The sequence below is a fragment of the Saimiri boliviensis genome, chromosome 1, assembly GCF_048565385.1.
Source record: "Saimiri boliviensis isolate mSaiBol1 chromosome 1, mSaiBol1.pri, whole genome shotgun sequence".
NCBI classification, from domain to species: Eukaryota; Metazoa; Chordata; class Mammalia; order Primates; family Cebidae; genus Saimiri; species Saimiri boliviensis.
In genome coordinates this window covers 248,174,081-248,194,534 of record NC_133449.1, presented here as the reverse complement: position 1 = coordinate 248,194,534, position 20,454 = coordinate 248,174,081, and the positions used below count along the sequence as shown (strand labels likewise).

General features: G+C 37.1%; 1 protein-coding gene across 6 annotated transcripts in view; it reads right to left on the bottom strand.

The window, feature by feature from the left end:
* The window catches only part of PDE4D (phosphodiesterase 4D), a 1,196,841-nt gene that overhangs the window by 386,946 nt on the left and 789,441 nt on the right, over positions 1-20,454 (bottom strand). The window contains exon 1 of one of the 6 annotated variants that reach the window (XM_074393019.1): positions 2,224-2,488. The exons of the other annotated variants lie outside the window; for them this stretch is intronic. Within the exon in view, the coding sequence (XP_074249120.1) occupies positions 2,224-2,312 (89 nt within the window). The 5' untranslated portion in view covers positions 2,313-2,488. Of the gene's footprint in view, positions 1-2,223; positions 2,489-20,454 lie in introns of those variants that run through there. 6 annotated transcript variants of the gene reach the window in all.

Here is a 20,454-nt window from a genome sequence, read left to right as displayed (position 1 = left end):
TCATGGTGCATTTGAAGTATTATGAAATAATAAAAATTTTAAGTTATATGATAAATACCTTTTTTTCATTATTGTCAGTATATTACTGTGGCTGAATGTATAATCTCCTTGAATGGGTGAGGGACGTCCAGAAATGTGAGAGCCGGTGGCCTTCCTATCTCCCTAACCCTTCCACTCAATTCAATTCATGATAGATATGATCATATCAAGTTGTTTATGCTAATAAAGCATTATGGGGTGATGTCAAATAAGAGAGGGTAACGGGATACTTTATCAAATAAGCATTATTGGCATTCTTGCTGTTTATAAGGAAGCTTCTAACCTCAAAGAGTTTGTGGCCCAACTGGAAAGATAAACTAGAACCCCCAAACGGTGAAAACGACACATATAAATAATTAAATTAAATTAGTATGTGGGAAACTGTATATTCAAATTGAGAGGAAATAAAGGAGTGACTAAGCCTCTCAAGCTTCCAAAGGAAACTGCCTCACGATGGATATTTGAAATGCCATCCTCACCTCTTAAACTTGTTACAAATGAAACTTGTTAAAATTACAGATGTGAGGGATTCAAATACATGAAAAAGTCATCCTTAGCTGCTAATGCTTGTATTTTAGAAAGGGCCAGAACTTGACCAAAAGAACCTTGAAAAAAATATATTTATCATATAGCTATATATATATCATATAACACCTCAAATAAAAATATCTTTGCCAAACTGAGAAGGCCAGGTTTGTAATATATTTGCAAATTGCACAGTAGAGCTTAAACTCTGCATTTCTTGAGATTTCTCAGATTCTTTAGTCCATCAAGCTATCGCTTTTACTGGAGATTTATGATATTAAGGAGCTTGCTATCAGATCTCAGTGATGAAGAGAGCCTAGAAGCCACCATATATTGGAAATATGCATAGTAATGTTAACAAATCTTTCATGTTAAGTTCTGAATGTACAACCTGGCACATAATAAGTATGAGAATCACATTAGACAGAATGTGAAGCATATAGTAGGCATATAATTTCTAATGATCAACCAAATTTCACAGCTGTAACAAACATAACAACAAATAAATCGTTGTTATTTTATTTTGAAATAAAAACAAATGGAATTACTACCTACACCTTTAGCTGACAAATTACATTTATCTCTTGCCAAAGTTTACTTATGCATTGTTATGACAAATTTTTCAATTTTATTTCTCTGATCTTATAGTCCCCTAAAAAATTCCAAAGATATTATCTTCTTTACTGCCTAAAGCAAATAAATAATTCTCATGAATTATTTAATTCAAACTTTGAATGTTTTATATGCAGGCAAATCAGAACACATTTTAATCTAGAGTTAATACATATTTCTACATAGGCTCGGCAGCTTCCAGATGTGTTACACTTGCTCTAAATAAGAAAGACTTTATATCCAAAATTTTGCAAACGATTTCACTTCCATTTACTGCTGATTAAATAAATAGCGTTCAGTGCTATAGACCATAATTAATCAGAAACAAAAAAGCTCTTCTGCATAAACAATAATAATAAAGAATAATCAATCTTTTCTTTATAAACACCTGGAATACTCAAAATGAAAAAGGAAATCCAAGATTTTTTTTAAGTGTCTTTTTTCCAGTTATTTGGTTAAAATAAGTTATTTTTTTTGCAAAACAGTCATTGACAGTTTAGTTTGGACATGAGGTTAAGATTTTTAATATGATTTCCAGAAATAAAAGATTATTAAAATATTTAGTTTGAATTCATGGCATCTAATTCTGCTGGACAAGATTAAAACTGAATTACTCCCTGGAACATAGCATTAGTTTCCATTTTTTCATGTGAATGTGCCCTGAAACACTCGTGAACAACAATGTAGTGATTTTGTTGTTGGTTAGTCAAAGAATCCATCCCTAACATTTAGAGTTGGCTACATTAAGCCACTAGACGTCTAAAGTTAATACACTGTTTTCTAGGTGGCAGTAATATGAATGTTTTGTTAAGTTTGCCATTTAACTCTTGTAATTAGCTTTTTAAGTCAGTCAACTTCCTTCTACTTCTGGAGGTACCTACATAGTCCTATTTCAAGGTTTACATCATCGTCTTGGCTCTTATTTTACATATTGTTAACTTAACCGGCATTAGGAGTTAGAAGGTCAGCACATGGCAAAAGCTTATTTGCAAGGGGCCTAAGGCAGTTAAACAATTCTTTCCAGCTACAAAAGGAAAAGAGCAATACCTGTAGGACTTTGAGAAACGCAATCTTGATTTGGCTCTTGGAGATGGTCCTGGCACTGTGGCTCCCAGAGGATCCCAAACAAAAGCCATTTGTAAGGACGATGCCAAGATCCACAGGAACCACGGGAAGTCAGAGCTGGTGCCGGGCCCTGGGGCCCTGAGGCCTCGCACAGAGCAGGAGGCACTCGTAGCTGAGTGAGGGCATTTCCTTTGTGCGGTGGTATGCTGGTATGCGCTGACAGAGAGGTAGCAGGCTGGCTGAGGCAGGGCTGGAAGGGATGGTCAGGACTTCCTGCTGCGTGACACTTGGCCTTTGCGACAGAGCTTGCTTCACTCAGGCCTTATCTCATAATTAACGTGAGAAACGCTCCCTCGAAAATTTGTTTTTAAATATAGCCCTGATTAAATAGCATAGTCACATGCCACTCCTGAAAAGCACAACACACACATACACACACACACACGTGTGTGCACACACACAATGAAAGTGTGATTGAAGTGAGTAAATCTTTATATCAGTGTGAACTTTTAAAAAAAGTAAATGTGAGGACTTTGTTACAAATTTTTAAAAAGCAAATAATTGCCTATGACTGGGACATCTGACAAAGATTACTAAATTTCACACAGCTAACTGCCAACTATAATTTTCCTTATTTCAACTTCTCTTAAAAACAGAGATGGATATAATTCTTAGTAAACCTTCCACAGGAGGTAAACAGGATTTAGTCATCTTGGAAATACCAGTGCCTCTCTGCAAGCCAGTGTGAGAAAAAAACAGGCAGATCACTTTCAGAGCTTTTGGCAGCTTTTCCCTCAAGGAGATGCTGCGTCACCTTAGAGGGTGAATTACAATGCATGACTTTGACAACAAAGATCAATTATCTTGTCCATTTTCTATTCCCTAGAAACATTTCTTAACTCTGATAAATCCCTTAAAACAACTTTCTTTCAAATTAAATAAATGATGAAAGTCAAATAGAAGCCTTCATATGTTTTATGAGTCCAGGGCATTTTGAGAAAGCATCTATTTCAAGGTATTGTACCCCAGGAGTCAAAGGACCCTCCCGCCGTCATCCATCCTCCCCACTGAGTGGCATTCAATGTTAACAATACAACATAATTTCATCAGTCCCTGTCGAAACACTGCCCCGCCGGTGACCTCAACTGTAAACCAAGGCATAGCTCCACTTCTCCAGGATAAGATTAGAGAGGCTTGAAGTGCCCAAGAGTGAATTTAACCCTCTCTGAACTGGACAAAACTGACCAACAGTTGAGCTTGGTGCACATCACCATATCTGTAAATTTTGAGACCACTAAAGCGCAATCTGTCTCTTGTACACCAAGAAACTCTTGAATATATAATTTCAGCAGAAGCTCAAGACATTAAACATTATGCTTATTTTCACAACAGCATCCAGCACACCAGGGGTTCTTAACAATGCTACAGGTTTCCTATCAGCTTGGGAGATGAGTAATAGAAAACGTTTTTACAGTTTCACCTCTTTCTTATCAGACACATGAGCTCAAAGAGAGTGGGTGAGTGAGTGAGAACTGCCCCTAAAAGCAGCAACCTTGGAGGAGCAGAGAGTTCAAAAATAAACAAAACACATTCTCTCTGAATCATCTTGCAATATTGTAATGCTTCACAAACTGTCTTTTTGCTTTTGTACAGAGATCCAAATTTCACGTGGGCAAAACAGATGGCCACTTTCCTGGTGTTCTCAAAGGACTGAAAAGGTGCTTATACCAATGCCAATCTGCTCTCCTGGTGTACAAAATGGCACTATTGCCATTTCATTCTTTCATACTATTTAATTTCCATTTTGGGCAGCTCTTAGGAAATGCACACATTCCTGGCAAAGTTAGCACTGAGCTGAACAACTTGGTGCTTAGTACACTGTCTTCCTCTGAGACTAAAGAAAGACAGTCTAATAGAATGAGTGATCTGCCTAAAGATGGGAGGAGTCCCTAACAGCTGGTGGGGTGGGGTGGCTGGGTGTGAAAGGGAGGGGGAGGGAGGCCACAAAGACAAGTAGGAAAGCAGAAGGGATGTTGCTGGAAAAGAGACTTCTTTCACCTTCCAGGCAACACAAAGCTCTCGTTTTATCCGGTGGTGTTTAAAATTTTGTAGGTGAAACAGCATCACTGATTTCTAATAAAAGCTTCAGTCTATGTATACAACTTTGGAAGCAGAAAAATATTTTCATTGTTAACCCAATTTTACTGATAGCAAGATAAACCCTATCTTAAAGCCAGCAGTACACATCTTCACAAATAATTAACTGCCTTTGCTTACCAATTTATATTTTTATAAGAATGTTCTATTAATGGACATCTAATTGATAAGCTATAAAGACATACGAATAATCTAGAATGAATCTCCTAGGGAATGTCCAACTTTCTCTAAAAATGTACAAGGAAGGAAAACCAATCTTGTCTTTTTCATTATCGCCAAAAACATTTTTCCTTCTTTTCCCCCCTGCTTTGTAAAAGCAGACATCCAGAACAGTTAAACAAGATAAAAACAGTGGAACTATAAATGTGAAATTATGAACAGGAAAACTGAAACTCTGGTTCGTTTTTCTGGTGTGAAATCAGTTACAGACACAAGAAGTGTCTGCCAATTTTAATGATATTTTTTTCTTAAATAATTACTTACCGCCTCCTTTTCATTTCTTCCTCACAGTTACACATAATCCCTCGTAGGTTACCAGACCTCAGCAAGGTCACAGAAATAAGCTACTTATTTCTGAGATTAATCATGAGCAAAATTAAGCCTTAATTTCAAATATAAATATAATTTTTTTTGTAGAACTGGCTAATATTTCATAAACATGAGAATTTAGACATCTGGAAAAAATAAGACATCGAATATAATGTTTTTCTAGGATAGATCTTTACTATCATTTGTATTACAACAAGCTGTTTATAATTTTTACTTCATGAGAATCAAAGAGTAGAAAAGGAAAAAGAAGACATCTTTTGAACATTCTAATTACTGTCATTTATTAAGTGTTTATTTTTCCAGATTAATTTTAGTAAAAGCATGATTGAATAGCAAGGAGAGATGTTCCATCCCTGAAACAAATTATTATATTTACAAGTTGTGCAAACTAATTTGATATGTCCCAGGGAAAACCAGATTCTAAAATCTAAACATTGCTCCCATCCAATTGTTATCCAACTAAGTTCTAACCCCCCTAAAATATCAGCAAAGTGCCCATCTCCTGCCAATAACAGCTCTTATGTTCTGCAGAACTCTAAATAAGGCATCTTTTTTGCCTCGTGAATATTTCTGGGATTTTGGTTCCAAGATTCCAGATGTTACAAATGGCAAATTGGGTTTGGATGTCTGACACAGAAATTTCCTTTATAGGAGTCAGCTACTATGAATAAAAATGAAACTCCCAAATTTGAAAGTGGGATAATTTAAACACAATCCACATGGGCATTCAATTACTTATACATCAAGCCTCTAGTTAACAGGCATACAGAGGAGACGAGGGTTGAGCTGAACTTCAGAGAAATAAACTGTTACATTAGCGGAATTGCGTTAGTTTGAAAGACATTGCTTCAGGAAACCAGAGTAGGCAGATAGTGGGTTTCAGGATAGTGCTGTATTTTGAAATAGTCTCTGGTCACAGACTCAAAGCCAGCAGAAGTTAACGTGGAAGCAAATAACAGGTATTTACCAACTACTTCTGATGAGGGTGTCCTCGTAGTAATTCTATCTTCAGAGTGATACATTGCAAAAGAGTGTGACAAAAGGCCGTTTGACAATGGGATGTGTGTACTCCTTAAAACTAATGTCCACTCAGTATAAGTAAATGTAAGAAATGACTTTCGTTACATTACTTATCATAATTAACTGTAAATTATTTCTTCAAATGTAAGTGTCTCAAATTAATACTAGAATCTTCTGTAAATTGCTTTCAAATATTAATTCTAAACCTTATATGAGTCTACTTGATTTAAAGGTTAATTGTTCCATGTTCTGAAGTGGGAGATAATTATTTTAAGACTTGGAAACAGTAAAACATTAAGAGAATTAAAGTTACCCCATAGTCTTAAGTACACTGGGAAAGGATGCTCTGTATTTTAAGCTTCTGCATCCGTTACTCATATATGACCCAGGACACCTAATTAAAGGGCTAAAATCAGGATATAGACTAAAACAATCAACAGGAGGCGTGCTTAACTATAATGTTAAAAAAAATCAATAAAACTATGGATTGTCAATCAAAATGTTTTACTAGATACTTAAGGTTTCCATCTACATCACTTTTAGGAATGTTTTAGTGATTTAGAAAACAATTAAGTCAAGCTTTTCTATTCACTAAACTAACAAAGATCCTTGTGAATACTTGGATAAATGGGGTTGAAGAGAAGAAATCATAGAGAAAGAAATGGAAGGAAAAGAAAAGAAATTTTATGTTTATTAAGTATCTACTAAATAATTGACAAGATCCTAAGATATTTTTCTAACAAAAGTATTTCTAGGCTCAAATTCTGTACAAATCTTGAAATTAATGTAGACTAATCACTTGAAATAATTTAACACAATTTATGAACAAGTGTGTAAAAGTCTTCTGGTGTCACTAATTGTTCAATTCTAAATTCTTTCTATTCTACTCCTGAATACAGTCTTAAATAAAAATCCTACTTATCTATGACTGGTGAGTGAAAGAGTGGTAGATACAGGATTTCATCTTGAAAGCCACTTCCTCCGGAAGTCTTCCCTGCTTCCCCAGATCAGGTGATGTCTCCACCACACTCTGCAGTTCCTCTCTGTCAGTGTCATCACATTAGCAATGACTTATTCAGTGTCTGGCTTCCCTGAGAGACCTAAACACTATGAGGATGTGGATCACATCTGCTTTCCCTCTGGGTCCTCAGTGCTCAGCAAACAGTGTAGAGACATAGAAGCCACAATCATGTTTGTTCAATAAATGGACAAACCAATATTTTCATGGTATCTTAAAAATAAGATGCACCACTGACATTATATTCTTATATGTGCCTAAATAGGGGCAGAAAATTCACAACGGGTAATTCAGGTAGGGCTGGTTTCTTTTCTTTTTTTTAGGTGCTCCCTCTGACAAAGCCAAGGTTGTTGCAATAAATAAATAAGAAAACAACAAAACCAGAAAAATCACTGTCACTATTATGACCAAAAGAGTTACTGGCCTGTCCCCAAAATAGTTTAAAAAAATTTTTTTTTTTTTTAATGAAACACTGCTGGGTAAATTTTCAGGGCAGCACTGGTATAGGTGATGAGAGATTAGAGTCACAGTTACGCCATGAACTTGCCATGTGACCTTGAAGATTGCTGCCCGATCTTGCTGAGTTTCAGTGTCTTACTCATTTGGTTCTCACTTGAGAGCCATTGCAAAGAGTTTTTGAGAGGGCTGAGTAAGGTAATTTATATAAAAACACTCTGAAAACTGCACGAAATTTTAGGCACATACTACTGATGTTTATAAGTTTTTGGGGGAGGTAGGAAAACTATTTTTACACTGTTAAAAACATTTTCAAGTTTTAAAAATTGCCAATTGGTTATTTCATGAGCATGGTAAGTAGGCATACCATTTTATTACTTTCAAAAAGACTATCAGTCTTCAGTTTTGATAGATAATACTTTTCTCTATTAGAAATCTTTATATCCCATGTATGTAAGAATAAAATATTAGCTGTTATATTTGAAGGTTAATCCTATAAAGAAATTTTATTGTTTTATTTGAAGCATTAAAATCCTCTATGAACTTTGTTTAGAAGATCTAAAAAAATTAGGTAGCAATAAATTTTACTAAAACTAGCTGATAGAATTTCTTGATTGTTCAAACCCCTAAGCTTCTCCTAAATATAGAAACATTTCTGTTTACTTTTTGAAAAATTATGGGATCCTAGAGACAGGTTGTTTAATTGGGAAAGCATTTGAAACACTGACTCCAATTCATGCCACCCTTATTGTTGACCATGCACCAAATAAGGACAGAAATGGCTTCTTCCAACTTTTTAGAATTATGCTTACAAATAAGCAAAAGCAGTGATGAAACTGCTAGGCTGAGAAACAAAATCACCTTCTTGGGAGAAAGATAAAAGACCCCCAATACCATGAATCTCTAAATAAAAATCTCATGTGTTGAATTTTGGTGCTGTGGATTTTTTCCATGACTGTTCAATATCTTGCTAAATCTGGTTATCCGTTTGTTGGATCCAACAGTCATAAATTTTCCCATTCCTTAGTACTTATTCCTGACTTGTCATCCTCAGACCCCTTCCTTACTCGGACACTTCCTGTGCACTGAATGAGTTTGTGAACCAAACATCACCATAATGCCACGGTAACTTTTCTAATTCCTCATTTTACTATGATGATATCAACCACTTATTTGGTGTTTATTCTGTGGTATTTATTGACCTTGCTGAGTTTTAATGTCTTATATATTTGGTTCTCATTTGAGAGAGACCCATTGCAAAGAGTTTTTGAGATGACTGAATAGGGTAACTTACATGAAAGCATTCTGAAGACTTTGCACAGAATTTTAGGGTATAATATATATTATCCTCACAATAGTTTGTCTGTGTGCTGTGTATTATTTTTCTTCGGTATCACCACTGAGGAAATGAAGGCTTACTAAGTTGAAGTAACTTGACCCTATGATCATATAGCCAAAGAGTAACAGATCTGAGGTTAAAATTGAGGTTCCTCTTATTGCAAAACCTGTATCTTAACAAATACATGCCTAGAATATAAGTAAATATAGAAATGAAAAAGGTCAGGTGCCCTTCCTTGGAGAATTAAAGCATGAAGGAAATTTTGAACTTTCACGGGAAAGTCATTTGGTGTCAGATAAGATTTACATAATCTTATTTAATCTTCCAGCTCACGAGCAGGCATTATCACCACTTTACAGATGAGAAATCTGAGGCTGAGAAATCTGAGGCTCAGAGAGGTTAAGTAACTTGGCTGACAGCACAGAGGTAATGTATGACAGACAGGTGAGTCCAAGTCAGTTTTGCCTGTTTCCAAATCTTATCTCCATTGTAGCTGGCTTATCTTTCAATTCCTAATTCCAGGGACAAATTTGGCCTGTGAGCCTGGAGTGGGACTGAGGCTGCGAGTGGGGCTGAGTGGGCTCAACTGTGATAACTAGAGAGAGAGGAGGCCTGGAGTATAGTCTAGCTTGAGGAAAAGTGATCATGTCAGTGTTTGCATGCATCGGGCACTGCCCTGTACTTTCCCTCTGAATATTCTACATAGAATATTCTTTCCCTCTGAACATTCAGTTTCAGTCCAGCCAAACACATTGCTACCTGTGTTTGGATGGACTGAAACTGAAACACTTTCAGTCCATCCAAACACAGGTAGCAATGTGCTAGGGGCTACAGTAGAAATCTGGGTTTTGAGTAACAACAAAAGAAAACAACTTATTGTTGTTATTTGTTTTTGTTTTGTAGCAGAATGTATAAAACCCAGTGTGCCATTTACTAGCTATCTCTCAGAATCAGGTAAGAAATTTATAATAGACATTTACCCAATTAGGTCGTTATTAATAAGGTAATAGGACTGGTTCTGGTTTTTGCTTTTACCACTGACTATCAGTAGGCAGCTGGCATAGCATGGGGTATATAGGAGATGCTAAACATGCATTTTTGAGAGGAAGGAAGGAAGGAAGGAAAGAAGGAAGGAGGGAGGGAAGAAGGGAGGGAGAAAGGGAGGGAGGGAAAGAGACAGGGAGGAAGTAAAGAAGGAAAGGAGGCTGGTTGGTTTGATTAGCTGTTGAACAAAATTCCATATAGAAAGTAGCTTACTAAGTCTATATCTTTTAGTTCTGTTTATTTCAAAGGATTGTGTGTTTTGTCAGGGTTTTGCTTTCAGTGTTATCACTAATTTTATTTCTATTGGTTTAGTGGTTAAGTGACTTTCCCAAGTTTGGAAAGTGCTAAATAATGGGACCTTGATGAAAACTTTAGCTTACCTCTAAATTTTAGAGAATAAGCCATTTTTATATCAGGGACTTTTCCTGTTAAACTTACTGCCTTAAAAGCGTAGAAGTAAATTTGAGAACACATAATTATTATTTCATTGGTTAGGTGATATCCAGCAAAATCATATGTAGCAAAATTTCAAGTTAAATTTGACTTATTTTTGTTTGATGTATAGGTTATAGATGAGTCTTAAGGGATTGAATTTATATTTGAAAATAAAACGAACTTTGGTCAAAGAAACGAAATTACAACTATGAGTTTTTAAGCCTCACTGGGCACTGGATGGTGAAATACATAAGGCAGCAAGTATTTTTCTAAATACTCTATAAGTGACCCTTACAAAAACACACAATCCTTTGAAATAAACAGAGCTGAAATATATAGACTAGTAAGCTACTTTCTATATGGAATTTTGTTCAACTGCTCATCAAACCAACCAGACTCCTTTCCTTCTTTACTTCCTCCCTCTCTTTCCCTCCATCCCACCCACCCACCCACCTACCCATCTGTCTGCCTGCCTTCCCTCCCTCCCATCCTTCTTTCCTTCCTTCCTTCCTCCTTCCCTCCCTCCCATCCTTCTTTCCTTCCTTCCTTCCTCCCTCCCTCCCTCCCATCCTTCTTTCTTTCCTTCCTTCCATCCTTCTTTCCTTCCTTCCTTCCCCTCACAAATGCATCTTTAGCATCTCCTACATTCCCCATGCTATGCCAGCTGCCTGCTGGTAGTCAACAGTGAACATAATTCATGACCAAAGGGAGCTTACAGCTGAACGAACCCTAAACTGAAACTCAAAGGCAATAAGAAATTTGACCGGGTTTATATTTGTTTAAAGTATCAGGGCAATAAGAAGAAAAGGAATAGAAAATATTTACAGAAATGAAAAATAACTTCAGCTCTTAATTAAGAAAAAATGTATATAATTAGGAAGAAGGTGGCCAGGTATGAAGTTCATGCCTGTAATTCCAGCACTTTGGGAGGCCAAGGTGAACAGATCTCTTGAGCCCAGGAGTCCAGCCTTGGAAACATGGCTAACCCCATCTCCACAAAAAAGAGAAGAGTTAGCCAGGCATGGTGGTGTGCATGCCTGCAGCCCTAGCTACTTTGGAGGCCAAGGTAAAAGGATCACTGGAACCTGGGAAATCGAGGCTGCAGTGATTTGTGATTGTGCCACTGCACTCCAGCACTCCAGCCTGGTTGACAGAGTGAGAACCTATCTCTCTCTCTCTTCATATATATATATATATATATATATATATATATATATATATATATAAATTATTACATTTTAGGTTTTGGGGTACATGTGAAGAACATGCAAGATTGTTGCATAGGTACACACATGGCAATGTGGTTTGCTGCCTTCCTCCCCATCACCTATATCTGGCATTTATCCCCATGTTATCCCTCCCCAACTCCCCACCCCTCACTGTCCCTCCCCTATTTCCCCCCTACAGACCCCATTGTGTGATGCTCCCCTCCCGGGGTCCATGTGTTCTCATTGTTCAACACCCACCTATGAGTGAGAATATGCAGTGTTTGATTTTCTGTTCTTGTGTCAGTTTGCTGAGAATGATGGTTTCCAGGTTCATCCATGTCCCTACAAAGGACACGAACTCATTGTTTTTGATGGTTGCATAGTATTCCATGGTGCATTGTGCCACATTTTCCTTGTCCAGTCTATCATCGATGGGCATTTGGGTTGGTTCCAAGTCTTTGCTATTGTAAACAGTGCTGGAATGAACATTCGTGTGTGTGTGTCCTTATCATAGAATGATTTATAATCCTTTGGGTATATACCCAGTAATGGGATTGCTGGATCAAATGGAATTCTATTTCTAGGTCCTTGAGGAATCACCACACTGTCTTCCACAATGGTTGAACTAATTTACACTCCCACCAGCAGTGTAAAAGTGTTCCTATTTCTCTACATTCTCTCCAGCATCTGTGGTCTCCAGATTTTTTAATGATCGCCATGCTAACTGGTGTGAGATGGTATCTCGATGTAGTTTTGATTTGCATTTGTGAGACCCTATCTCTACAAAAAAAAAAAGAAAATAATTTTTCAGATCATCCACATTAAAAACACATCAAATGAGATGTTTTTGGTGAAACACCAGTTTGTAATACTGGCCTGGGGGAAATATTTGGCCTCAACCAGTCAATTCCTAATATTCTGTTAAAGTGGAAAGAGCACAGGAGAGATACATTAATACAGAAGTTCCTATTTCAGCCCAGTGTATGTCTAAATAAGAGCTTCGTGGCTGGGGGTACAGAGAGAGGGGACCTGGTGCCTCCTTATAGTCGCTTGCAACCCAGAAATAATCTTTCCTCAGGAAAACATCTCTGTAACCTGTGGTGGTAAGCTTTTTCTCAATAAAACATATCAGTAGTGCTCACAACATTAAAAACTGACCAACGGTCCCTTCAAATCCTTCTTATACACATAAAGAAAAAAAAAAGCATGCCTTAGTAGGACAATCAGCCCTGGAATAGTTCAGAATTTAACTATTTAGCTGAATTGGAGATGTCTAAAACACAAACTTGATAGAGTATATAAGATCTGCTTCAGAGTAAAAATTTAGAATATGGTTCTTGCCATGTCAAAAAGAGTTGTTGCCCCCCAAGATGGTATCATAAACATTTTCAAATACACAAAATAATTAAAACAAGTTTACAGTGAACCCCTGTGTATCTATTGTTTAGATTCTACCAGTGACATTTAAGATACTGCTTCTCAACAGGTGAGTGTCATATAAGGAAAGCAGTAAGAATGGTAATACTGTTATAATGAGACTCATCTGAATAATATTTAGGATTGTGCCTATGTTGAACCTAAGTTATAAGTCTATGTTTTCTTCTGGAGACTATTTCAGAGGGTGGACTTTGTACAGAAAAGACAATGCATTTTTTTCTATGTAATGTAAACCACAAAATAAATGTGAATTTCTAAATCTTACTAACGAAAATAATTCATGATAAAAAGTAAATCTAAAGATATGCTTAAGGGGCAGGGCACGGTGGCTCATACCTGTAATCCCAGCACTTTGGGAGGCCAAGGCAGGCGGATCACGAGGTCAAGAGATCAAGACCATTATGGCCAACATGGTGAAACCCTGCCTCTACAAAAAATATAAAAATTACCTGGACGTGGTGGCATATGCCTATAATCCCAGCTACTCGGGAGGCTGAACCAGGAGAATCACTTGAACCCAGGAGGTGGAGGTTGCAGTGAGCCGAGATTGCACCACTGCCCTCCAGCCTGGTGACAGAGTGAGACTCAGCCAAAAAAAAAAAAAAAAAAAAAAAAAAAAAGATATGCTCAAGATTATGAGTTATCCAAACCAATACCCATAAGTGATAAAAGTTATCAACCATGACATTTTATTCCAGTTTGGATCTAGGTAATATGTTTTCAGAATTATCTGAAATAAGGAAATTGTTGGTAAATTATGAGTCAGTCAAGCACTTGGGAATGAGATGACTGGGAACTTTCCACAGTTATTTATATTGTAATAACTATACTATAATATTTATAAATCAAGAGATTTTTAATAAGTGAGGGGTTTTGGGGTTTTCTGTGGTTTTTATTGTTTTGCTTCCTTTTGACATAATAAAAATGGACATTACATAAATGTTAGGCCTTGTTTGTTATGAACAAGACATTGTACTTTTCTAACAAATGGAAAAAATCTCAACCTCAATGACTCTATTTTTCATCAATTTTTTTCTGATGTGCCTAGTGTAAAAGTCAGCTTGCTAACTTGGCAGCAATTTGAAATGCAGGTCAAGCTCAGACGACATCACAAGAGTGACAGAGGAAACCTAATTTTAGTCTCCATGAAACTGAAGAACTCACACAAATGATGACTGAACACTCAGCCCATGTTTGGAGTTGTACGCTTGCAAAGGCATCCAATCAAGGAGCAAGCGCTGCAGAGTCGTGGAAGAAGCTGGTGTGCGCTCAGGTGCTCCGAGAGCTGTGGAAAATCTCAGATTCAGACTATCGACTTCTCAAGTACATTCAAAGAATGTGTATTTGCAACTCTAATATAAACTCATTAAAGTAGTTCAGAGAAAATAGCCAATCCAGCTATAAATAGCAAAAAGTGGCATTTTTCAAAAAAAAAAAGTTAATGTTAATACTTTGTTAAAAAGCATTCTATAAAATTGTCAATACTAAGTAGAATCTAATTACTCTGGAAAAGGATTTCTCATTTAAAATCTATTAATTGAAATATGCACCAAAATGTTGATCATGTTATTTCTGAGAAACAGAATGACAGACTTTTTTTTAGAGTTTCTTTTCCATATGTTTATATTTTCTACCATAAATAAAGATGACTTTTATAATCAGATTAAATGAAATACATGTTATTGAAAAACTGGAGTAGTCAAGTTTCTTTTTTTCCCACCATAAGTTTTAGGTTTTTAGTTGATTAGACTTCAAACAAAGGTCAAGAGTAAAGACTTTTGAATCATACTAAATTAAACATGTCTCATAGATATTTTGCACATTGATAGAATATTAAGTGGAGAGAGAGAGAAGTCCTGAGAAGCCAGATAGGCATACACATCATTTAACACCTATGATGGTATTATTTAAAATCAAATTATTAATAGAAGCAGCATGATGCAGTCTGCAGAAGCATAACTAGAGAAGACAAAGAAGTCTGCCTTACAGAGGCAGAAGAGGAGGCGTGGCCAGGAAAAAGCAAGAGAGAGAAAGAAGCAGAGTTCTCAACAGATGTAAAGAAACCCACTTCATGCCAGTCTGCAAGGAGATTTTCCTTTATGAAGAGCTAGATGTTTACACAGCGCCCTCTTGTGAAGAGAGGTTTTCATGACTACCTTCACCCAAGAGCCAAGAGCTTCAAGGATCCTTCCAGAGCAATTAATTGCTTAGCTTTCATCAGCTGAGGACTAACTTCCAGGGCTTTTTGCGGATGCATGTATGGGTATGAATAACACACAGACTTCACATCCAAATTATCTATTATTAAATATGTACATAAATATTCCACAGAGTTGTGTTTCTTAATGATAATGCTTTAAAAAGAACTTCCTAAAATAGGAAATTAGCATCTATGTTTGTTCACACGACTTGTGAAACTTGCTCTTTTGCTCTGATTAGTGCTGTTTCTCCATTCGGTAAAAGAAAATATAAAAGTTGAAAATCAGGAACTATATTAAAAACTAAATATTGTCCATTCGTCTTAAAAATATGGAGACATTTATATATGAAACTTTAGTATGCTTATGAGTTCCATTTGAAAATGCATTAGTCACCTGAAATTTCATATGATAGTCACTGACAAAAATATTACCATTTGAGTAATAGAGAATTAGAGACATTTGGTGTGCTCAATTTAGCACATTAATTAGAATAAAAATCTTTATTCGTGTAAATGATTCCACTGATTTGCAATTATCTAGATAACTGCGCAGAAGGAAAAACCAAATGCTGGATATTTCTTGCAAAAAAAGACATTACTGTGGAATACGACACAATGTATGCAAGAAGAGTTGTGCTTTATGTGATATTTTGACTCAAAACGGGAGAGAAAAAGATTTCTTCTCATATTCACTTGAACAATTGATTGGAAAATGAGTACAGATTTCACTTTGCCTTTCAGTGTCTATGCTAAATATTTATTGAGGAGCTCATTCATATCTATTCACTTTCTTAATCAAGCCATCATGAAAAGCATGGCTAGAACCCTGAGTCAGGTAAATAAGTGACTTAGCAAAAATCATAATTAAAAAGCAATGGGAACACCAAAGGATGGGTTGGAGTGCCACTCTATAACCACCACAAGGTTTTCCAAACCCACCACAAATAACCATATATCAAAAATAAAAACAATGTGCTTTCTATGTAAATGCATATTCAAGACAATTCCCCAAGATCCCCTAGCTTCCAAATTGTCATCACTTCCCAATCTACTACTACCTAGAAATTCGACTGTGGCCTTTGCTGAAAGCTCAGAGTGTTCACTGATGAGCATCACTGTATTCATGTGGAAGAGATGACATGAGGCAGACAAGGACAGAAACAAGTCTGTGTAGGAATCTGCACATAACCAGTTCTTGTGCAATGGGCTTTCGACTAGGTTTGTGAAAAAGACTAATGCATCCCAACTCAATCTCCAACCCTGACATTTTGCTTGGTTTTCAGAATGGCACACCCACCTCCTTCTTGAACATTGACATATGGATATTTAATAGTCTTAGGCTGAATTCCTTTCAGGGAGACTGGGCAAAGTTTTGGAGTGGGTGAGTAGTTTATTCAGAGAAAAGGCAGGAAGGTGATTCTAGGAAGTAAAAGTTAGTGACGGGGAAGTGGGACAGCAAAGGAAGAAACGTCAGTAGATTGTTTGTTAATAAGCAAGGGCAGATGGGACCCAATCTTCCCAGGGACCTTTTGAGGGACCATATATACATGTCTCAGGGGTGTCCCACTGGAGACTGTGGAACCTGGGATATATAAGCACCAACTCTGGCCCCTCAGTGTTGGAGGGTTGCCACTGGGAATGTTAAAAAGTCCTGCAAGTGGTCTCGGCAAGCTCCACTGTACTGGAGAAAGCCCCCATGTGACTGGAATGAGAAAGTCACAGAGTCTGCCACAGCTTCAGGGGAACTCTAGAATAGGTAGAAGGAAATGGAGCAGGGCTCCAAGCATTTTCCACAATCAGGACTATCAAACTTAAGATGCTCAAGCAGAACCAACACTAAATCTACTCCTCCCTTGAACTCCCCAAGCTCATAAAGTTCCCACGTAAATAAAAACATACATTCCCAATTTGTTCAGGCCAAAACCCTTGAATCATCTTTGACTCATCTCTTTCTCTCTCACTTATGTAAAAATCCGCCATAAAACACGGTTAGCTCTGGTTTCAAAACATCGCCAGAATCTGGTCCCTTCTCACCATCTCCACCCCCATCACCCTGCTCCAAGTCACTACTGTCTCCTTCCCAGCCTATTGCAGTGGCCTCATAACCATGTTCCCTGTTTCTACTCTTGCTCCAGCTCTATTCTTCACAGAGCACCCAGAGTGATCCTTTGAAAATGTATGCCATTTCTCTGCTCAAAACCCTTTACTAGTTTTCCACTCCATTTGGGATAAAATCCAAACTCTTTACCATGGTTTTCAATGCCCTCTGCTCTCTTTTTGGCCTTCTCTTCTATTCTCTCTCTTGCTTACTTGGTTCCCACAGTACTCATGTTCTCATTCCTTGAGCACGATGTGCCTCCTCCTACCTAAGAAACTTTGCACTTGCTATTTCTTCTTCCGGAAACACTATTCCTCTGGATATCTGCATAACTCACTCATTTGGTTAAGATTTAAATGGCAGTTTAAGAGTGATACCTATTCTGACTTTTCAATCTAAAATCACACTTCTATCGCGATTTCGTTACTCTGCATTAACTTTCTTCATAGAACTAACCATCACGACACACGTATTTTGAATGTGTTTATATTTTGTACTATCATCCCCACGAAGAAATTAAATTATTTCAGAGGAGAGACAGGTTTGGTCACTGCTGTTTGGCCAGCAGCAAAAATAGGGCTAGATAATGGTAATGGTTCAATATATATTCACTAAGTGAATTAATTCACTGTTCTGAGAGCCATATGAGATAAGGACTGATACTTACTAATTAAACACTTAAATATTATGATTGTCCTATATCAATATAGTATAAGCAGCCCCTGCTCTCTAGAAGCATGAATATCCAAGATATAGTGAAAGTATCAGAGTTTAGACCTGCAAGCTTGTCCAACCCACAGCCTGTGGGCCACATGGTCCAGGATGGCTTTGAATGTGGCACAACACAAATTCACAAACTATCTTAAAACATTATGAGATTTTCTGCAACTTTTCTTTCTTTCTTTCTTTCTTTTTTAGCTCATTAGCTGTCGTTAGTGTTAGTATATTTTATGTGTAGCCCAAGAGAATTCTTCCAATGTGGCCCAGGGAAGCCGAAAGATTGAACACCCCTAGAAAGGTAGATTACTGTATCATGAACAGTGGTAGTTAGGAAAAGAAAGGAAAGAAAGGTTGAGACTGGACTGTGAAGGAATTTAAATGATATGTTAGTTAGTGAGAACTTTGTTCCATTTAGAAGTGAAAAGTTACCAGGGGTTTCCGAACAAGGGAGTGAAATAATAAAAGTAGAATTCATTTCAGAACAATTGGTATTTTGATCCTACTTGCAAGGAATTGGGAAGGAAAGACAGTGTCATGAATTTTTTTGCCCCCTGAATCCTCCTTCTTCCCAATATCCAAGACACTGGCATGTGAACTAATGGCATATGTACTATTTGCATCTTTTTAACTTAGTTTGTAGACTACTGTATCATCAAATAGTTTTCATGCTCAGTTAAGGGAAGTTTTTGATCTTACCGTGGATGTTAAACTAACATACCTTGTTTAGCTGCAAAAAGGTCTGTCCATAATTTCTCTGAAATTGAAAGTAAACCTACTATAAATGTGAAAAGCTCAGATCCATTCTTCTTCAGGTTATCCAAGAATTAATAACTAAAGTATTAGAAAAAGATAAGTTCAGGAATGAATATGCTGTGGGTTACCTGGAAAGATATAGGTATGAGTCAATGGGAATAAACATGTCAAAGGCATCTGTAGTGCTTAGCAAAGTTTCTTTAAATTTCTAATTTGTTTCTTACCCAGGGAAAAACGCAAACTGTAGTCTTCTTTTCTCTAAAGGAGAGTTGTAAAGAAAAAGAGTGGTATGTGCTCATGTTCTACTGCATTCTGAACCTCCTGGGGCTGTATATGCCTGGGACTGCCCAGCACAGTAGGAACTAAATAAATGTATGTTAAATGAATCCATTAAACTTCTTAGAAGATAGACTCCAGGGAAATTTCATTATTTTGTTCTAAATTCTGCTTTCCTTCATGTAATGAATATTTAATTCTGTTTTGTTCCAGAAAGGACTCAAGGCTTCTCTATTTCCTTTAGTAATTAGCTTAAATAAGCCAAGTCATCCATTTCTCTACCTACCCAATGGACAACAGAAAAAGCTTACATGTCTTGCAGCTTTATTTGTACCCTGATATGCTTGAGAGCATTCCATGTACATAAACCAGCAATGATTATTTGGGGGAAATAAACTAGGAAACTTTACAAGCAATTGTAATTTGAGGATATAAACTGTAAACTCCAGAATGTTGGATATATCTTTGAAAATAATTCCAAATCACTAATTGAATCTATTAGATTACGTTACAAGCCAATTTGGTTCAAAATTTTAAAATGAAGAAAAAATTGTATAGGTAGAAGTTTAAGTCATAAGCATAGTTTAATGAAATCAGCTAGTCTCAATATTTTCACTCAGTTCATCAAATTATTTGAAAAGTAAACACATGGTCTGCACAGAGAAGAGTGAATCCTCCCCCACCCTGAGCTATCACTCCTGCTTGTAGGGCACAGAGAAGGCATTCAGACCTGTGCCTGCCACCACCCCACCCCCAGCTAACATCACTTCCAGTGTGACTGTGCACACAAGCTTCAGCAAGGACCTCGTGCCCACCCCTCTAAGCTGCATTGCCTCTGCCACTGTAGTGAACACCTGCAGGGAGGCAGGCACCCTTGCACCCACTAGCACTTCACTGCAGCTGCCCCATCTCAGCAACCCCAAGCAGAGTGAATTCTAAACCTTGAAGAGTGAGAGAACAAAGTTGGAGCTTCACACAAGTCCCCCAGAGTTAGTGCACACAGTCCGGAAATTGGGAGCTGAGTGTTGGACCCCTAAAATCTTCCAGAAATCAAGCCAGTCAGCTTAATCTACCTTATACCACAATCAAACCCTCAAGGTCATTAGATAGGATAAAAGGGGAAAAAAAATTCAAAGGTCAGCAACCTCAAAAATTAAAGGTAGAAAAGTCCACAAAGATGAGAAAGAATCAGCACAAGTACCCTGAAAACTCAAAGGCAGAGTGCCTTCTGTTCTCCAAACAACCACATCCCTTCTAAAGCCAGGGCTCTGAACCAGGCTGAGATGGCTGAAATGACAGAAATGAAATTCAAAATATGGATTGGAATGAAGATCACTGAAATACAGGAGTTTGTTGAAACCCAATGCAAGAAAGCTAAAAATCATGATAATACAATGCAGGAACAGACAAACAGTCAGTATAGATATGAATAGTAGCAATGTGATACAGCTGAAAACACTACAATAATTTCATGATGTGATTACAAGTATTAACAGCAGAACA